At 39.4% G+C, this 6,812-nt stretch overlaps 1 protein-coding gene across 6 annotated transcripts in view; it reads left to right on the plus strand.

Moving 5' to 3' along the window:
• Positions 1 to 6,812, plus strand: part of LOC128692603 (tax1-binding protein 1 homolog) — a 92,408-nt gene that overhangs the window by 78,929 nt on the left and 6,667 nt on the right. For all 6 annotated transcript variants that reach the window (XM_053781800.2, XM_053781794.2, XM_053781792.2 and 3 more), the window contains 2 exons: positions 1,027 to 1,991; positions 2,135 to 2,272. In XM_053781800.2, coding sequence (XP_053637775.2) covers positions 1,027 to 1,991; positions 2,135 to 2,272 — 1,103 coding nt within the window. The remainder of the gene's footprint in view (positions 1 to 1,026; positions 1,992 to 2,134; positions 2,273 to 6,812) is intronic.

The following is a 6,812-nucleotide window of genomic DNA, read 5'->3' on the forward strand; positions in this document are numbered from 1 at the left end:
TTTATTTCTAACTTTGGATGCATCCAAACACTTTGCTGAACTGCCAATGTTTATACAAAAGTCAACTAATTTTTTAAGAGAATTTTTATAGATGTGACTCAGTATTCTGCTGATATCTCCATAATTTATGACATAACCCTAACCCCATTCAACTTTGAAGGAGCTATTATAACATGCCTGTGCATATTGGACCTCTATCAAGAACTTCAAGAAACCACTGCCTTATGCCTTAAATATTCCATGGAGAAGGAGCCTGCACACAGAAGTCATCCCACAGTCATTAACCCTTTTGGAATCTGTCCTGTAATATTACGACTTTGAAGCCAGGATCAGTCTCGTAGTACTACGCTAAAATTCTAGCAGCTTCTAGTCTTGCAGGAGAAAGCTAGTAGACCTACATATGAGAGAATGGGTCTGCACGGTCAGTGTGTACAGTATAAAAAAAAATCTTGCAGCACACATTGCATAATGTGGAAAAATAATTGAGACAGTGTTTTTGGTGTAAAACAGCGACTGCGGTGTATTTTCATGTGGTTTTTATGTTTGTATGCTTGATTTCTTGGTCTCATTTGATAGAATGGAAGATATATTACAGAAATAGAGATGATTCCGATTTGATTCAGTCCAAGGGGAGGGGATAGGTTCAGTTCCTTGGATCAAGAGTCCTTAACTGGCATCACGCATGTAACTGTACTCCTTGAGGAGCACATTCAGATTAAGGTCTCTGGCAGTCAGAAATCGTAACTGTGAGCTATATTGGAAGGAGTGAACACAAATCTAGACATCCGTCAAAAATTAGTTGGATTTGAGAAAGCTCGTATAGGTGTCGGGTTCAAATTTGTTAAATCTTTAATTTTTAAAAAAAGTTTCATAGCACTGCAGTTTTTCTATATTTTGTGCTGGTAAAATAAAAATTTTAAGTGCTTTTATGAATGTGGGGTCATACAGACAGTGACAGTAGCTGAGGAAATGTTCAGTATATATTCAGTGAAATGTGTGTATTTATTTATTTATTTTATTCCACAGAAACAGTCAGTCATGACATCATCTGCATTATTACAAGCTAGTACATGGTTCCATGTAGATGATGAAGCAGATGATGCTGAAGACTTGGAAGTTGGAGCTTGCGCAGATGAAGTAGTAGAATCACCTCCAATTATGACACAGTCATGTTCCACAGTACTAACTGGAACAAGTTGCAGTAGTTGTTCGCATACCACTCAGCAGCTTAGTGAAGCTGTTCACCGCAAAATGGAAGACATAGTTCGAGAACTCTCTCAGCAAATAAACTCTCTTAAGTTGCAGTTACAAACACATCAAGAGGAACAAGAGTCACAGTCGAAGAGTGTTGCCCATGACACCCAACACTCGGAGTCAGGACCTCAGTTAAACACACATCAACAGCAGGAGCAGGAGCAGGAGCAACAGCAGTTGCCAGAGGAGCCAATGCATGAACAAGGACAGCAGGATGATGGACCTGTAGTTCAGGAGGATGATATAACACCAGTAGTTCAGGAAAATATTGATGAGCAGCAAGTTCTTTACAGCAATAGTTTTTTGCCAGCTCTGCAAACTGCACCCGTCTTTCTCCCTGAAAATGAAAGGCAGGAGCCAAGTACCAACCAAGAAGCTAATGGTGCCTCTTTTCAGCCATCAGCACCATCTCCAACTCCTTCCTCGTATCCTTACCTGCCATGTGGCCAGTCTGGTACTAACGGCAGTCCTGCCAATATAGTGAGTTCTCCTATCAATGGTGCCCCACTAGTTGTACCACCATCACACATTCCACCAATTTCTCCAATGTCTGGTTCTGTTCTCCCTCCTCCACTGCAGCCAGAGACAACCCCAACAGCCATTCAGGCTGCTGTAATGAGTCAATTCTCTACCCAGCTGATGCCCGGTAATCAAGGACATGAATCAGATGATGATGACTTCCACAGCACTAGTGACAATGATGACGCAGTACCCCTTCCCACTCAACAGGGGCAGAGGTGCAGTGTATGCTTATCTTTCAACAGTAGTGAATTTATTTTATTCTAATTTTTTTAAATACAACTGGCACAATAATTTTGTTACTGCATTTCAAAAATTTTAACCAAAATATGCCCTTTAACATAATCTTTTATTTACACAGCCACTTGATAGAGTGCCCATTGTGCAGCCTTTCATTTCAATCGGAAGCCATTCGCCTTCTGGAAGAACATATTAATTCTCACCTAGAGCATGTCTGTCCAGTGTGCTCCATGGCTTTCCAGAGAAACAACCAAAAACGGTTAGTCCTTATATTTTTTTGCGTTTTGGATTTTGGAATTATTTTTTTATTCTAAGCATAGATGATGTCCATTGATTTTATTTGAAAATCAAACATGCAGTGACAGGCTTCTGATCCAAGGAATTGGAACTATCCTTCCCTTTGATCATACCTGATTATCTCTCATTTCCTAGAGGCTTCTGATCCAAGGAATTGGAACTATCCTTCCCTTTGATCATACCTGATTATCTCTCATTTCCTAGATGCTACACAAGCCTGGTCTAGCAGCTGGCTCCTTGAATTTAACCCCACCAAATGCAAAGTCATGAAGATCATGGAAGGGCGAAGAAGACCACAGACAGAGTATAGGTGGCCAAAGACTGCAAACCTCACTCAAGAAAAAAGATCTTGGGTGAGTATAATACCAAGCACATCTCCTGAGGTGCACATCAATCAGATAACTGCTGCAACATATGGGTGTCTGGCAAACCTAAGAATAGCGTTCCAATACCTCAGTAAGGAATTGTTCAAAAGACTGTACACCATATACGTCAAGCCCATATTGGAGTATGCAGCACCAGTTTGGAATCCACACCTGGTCAAGAAATTAGAGAAAGTGCAAAGGTTTGCAACGAGATTAGTCCCAGAGCTTAGGGGATTGTCCTACGAAGAAAGGTTAGGGAAATAGGCCTGACGACACTGGAGGACACCAGGGTCAGGGGAGACATAATAACGATATATAAAATACTGCGAGGAATTGACAGAGTGGACAGAGAGGGGATGTTCCAGAGATGGGACAAAGAAACAAGGGGTCAAAATTGGAAGTTGAAGACTCCTATGAGTCAAAGGGATGTTAGGAAGTATTTCTTCAGTCATAGAGTTGTCAGGAAGCAGAACAGCCTAGAAAGTCACGTAGTGGAGGCAGGAACCATACATAGTTTTAACCCCTTTCAGGGTCCACAGGCCCTCTCAGAGACTTGTTCTCAGGGTCCCCAAAATTTAAAAAAAAAAAAAAAAAATTCTTATGAAAAAGATAGAGAATCTTTTCCCGATCATAATGACACCAAAAGTATGAAATTTGATGGGAAACTTACGGAATTATGTTCTCACGAAGCTAGCGGTCTCGACGATGTTTATGCATCGGCGATTTTGCCCACTTTGAGCCCTATTTTCAGCCAATTCCAATGTACTAGTCGACAAAAATCATAACTGTTTTGCTAGAACTCCATTTTCTCTATCGAAGGAGTACAAGAAACCACCAATTTACCGATTTCAACTCTCCAATACCGTGGTCAGAATTTAGCAATTTTGCGAATTTCACACAAATTTCAAAAGATACCAGTTTCCAAATAGGGTCCAGAATAAACAAGAAAGACATTCCTGGCACTAAAATAGCATTTCCTCTGTTCATTAGTCACGTCCCCAGGCCCCTCTTACATTTCTTTTGCTTTCCACTTTGAATTTTTATTCTCAAAAAAAAATAAGATTTACTGTGATGCAGACTACTGCATTATTGTAGAAATGGTATAAATAATATCGGCACACTTGTGAAAGAATATTAGATTCGCCAGTTGACGTGTATTGGACGCTTAGCATGATTTGTTTACTTTTGAACTTTGGTAAAAATTGAACATTTCTGCTACTTTGAGCTCGATTTCAAGGTACTTTTCATTGTAAAACTAGTCAAAATCATCTCAATTTCTATAATATGTCTTCCATTCTATACATTGCCATAGGAAAATATAGTGCAAAGTCGCTGTTTTAATCCAAAAAACACGGTCAAAGTTTTTTTTTTTTCATTACGCACTTTGTGCTGCAGGATTTTTTTTTTTATACTGCACACACTGACCACATAGCCCCATTCTTTCATATGTAGGCCTACCAGCTTTCTCTCACTAGATTTGAAGGCGCTAGAATTTATGCGTACTAGTATGTCATGGACACTGGCGCGTAAGCCGTACTAGTACGGCCGAAACCCTGCAAGGGTTACGGCGAGGTTTGATGAAGCTCGTGGAGCAGGGAGAGAAAGGACCGAGTAGCAGTTAGTGAAGAGGTGGGGCCAGGGGCTATGACTTGACCCCTGCAACCGCAAATAGGCGAGTGTACACACACACTGGAACCCTGGTGTTTGAACTTAATTGGTTCCTGGGTGGTGTTCGAACTGAAAAAGTTTGATGTCTGAAGCAGCATTTTCCAGGCTAAATCAGCCTCTCACACTGGAGGATGTTGAACCGACTCTTCCAAAAGTTTTTTTTTTTATGTAATGACAGAGAATCTTTTTCCAAAGGTAATGAAACCAAAAGTATGAAATTTGATGGAAAGCTTACGGAATTACACCCTCACAAAGCGGTATTTATGCATTGGCAATTTCACCCACTTTGAGCCTATTTTCAGCCAGTTACATTGCTCCATTCAACCAAACTCAGCTATTTTGCTAGTATTCCTTCTAACTATTGAGCAACAAGAAATTGCCCATTTACCTATTTCAACTACCTAATAAAGTGATCAGAAATTGGTAATTTGGCCAATTTCACACAAAATGCAAAAATTTCTAATTTAAAAATAAGGTTCAGAATAAACAGTGTAGACATTCCCGTCACTAAAAACCATTTCCTCTGTTCATTAGTATCATCTTCAGACCTCTTCTATATTACATTTGCTTTCCATTTTGAATTTTTATTTACATAAAACCTATGTAGGCAGACTGCTGCATTATTGTAATAATTGTATAAATAATGTCAGCACATTTGTGAACATGTAATAGACTGACCAGATGGATGGGTATTGAATAAGTAACATAATTTGTGTACTCTGGAATATCAGCAAAAATCGAACATTTCCACTACTTTGAGCTCAGTTTAAAGCTACTTTCAGCCCTGAAACCAATCAAAATCATCTCTGTTTCTGTAAGATATCTTCCATTCTATCAAATGAGACCAAGAAACTGAGAATGCAACCATAAAAACCATATGAAAATACACTGCAAAGTCACTGTTTTAAACCAAAGACACAGTCGCCATTTTTTCTCTCATGCATTGCATACTGCTTGATTTTTTTTTTTATAAGGTGCACACTTGCTGCATAGACCCACTTTTTCATATCTAGGCCCAAATTTACCACTCGCAGTTTATCTGAGAGAGGCGAGCTAATCATGTAGAATAACGGGACTGACCCGGGCTTCAAAGTCATAGTGCAACAGGACCCACCTCAAAAGGGATAAAACTACCTCACCTTTTCAACCCACTCACTAGCCCATCTTTCTCCCAATAATAGTTGCTTCCATATCACCCTAACTACCTCCTTTCTTAGTTGATAAAATTTCACCCCTCTTACTCACTGATGCCATTTTCCTTCTGCCCCAGCAACCTCTTACACTGTAGCTACAATAAAATAATGATCTGCTTTATCTGTTGCCCCATCTATAAACATGCACATCCAGAGGTCTACCTATTAACCTTTTATTCACCAATACATAATCCAACAAACTTGTCATTATGCCCTATGTCATATCATGTATACTTATCCTCTTTCTTAAAAGAGGATATTACTTATTACCAAACACTCTTTCTATACAAGGTTCAATTAAAGGCCCCCATTATCATTTACCCCTGGAAAAATAAATGCATTATAATGCATTTGTTTATTGACTACATTTCATCCACACAGTGAGATTTTATCAAGTCACAGATCTGCCTGGGTAAAAAGTACATGAGTATATATAGGGTTGAGAGTCAGGTAGAGAATGTCGAGTAGGTTGGATTCGAGATGGATTTGCAAGGGATGGGCAAGCGTGTGTGTGTTACGTAGGATAAAGTTTCTTGGCAAGGGGGTTCAGCTATGTTGTAAAAGCCATTGTTCTTGTTGAAATTGTTAGATATACAGATAAGTGATGATTCCAAGATTCTGTAGTACTGAGTGTCGTCTTCTCTGGTGATAAGTTTGGTGTGTGTGTAGTTGATTGAATGGCTGTGGAAATTTTGGTGTAAAACAGACATTCCTTAAATCATCCATTTTGCCTGCATATTGGTGTTCTGAAATACATTTAAGTACCCCACCACAATTACTTTCTCACTTGGTTCAAAACTCCCTAAACAGTCACTTAACATCTCCAAAAATATATCTCCACTACACTCCTCTTTTCTCCAGGTGCCCCTCAAGGGAGGTTCTGTGATGCTGGTGTGGGGCTCTTGATTTAGGGAATTGAATCTATGCTCCAGTTCCCTGAATTAAGCTTGAATACCTTCCATTCCCCCCCCCCTCCCCAGGCACTGTAAAAACCTTATGGGTTTAGAGCTTCCACATGATTATAACAATGATAATCTTCTCCAGGTGCATAAACACTTAATATAACTCACTTCACAACTGACCCTTATTTTGCTCTACATAATTCTTTTATTTATATTCCCTCCTTTCCTGCCATAACTGTTCCCTCAACATTACTGCTGCTCCTTTTTTTGTTTGAAGTAAAAAACTTCAAACAAAAAAAGTGGAGTAGCAATATAGTATCTTACATAGATTGAAGAATCATTTGCTGGGTCCAGGGCTTTAATACAGTTGACTT

The sequence above is a fragment of the Cherax quadricarinatus genome, chromosome 30 (genome assembly GCF_038502225.1).
Source record: "Cherax quadricarinatus isolate ZL_2023a chromosome 30, ASM3850222v1, whole genome shotgun sequence".
NCBI lineage: Eukaryota > Metazoa > Arthropoda > Malacostraca > Decapoda > Parastacidae > Cherax > Cherax quadricarinatus.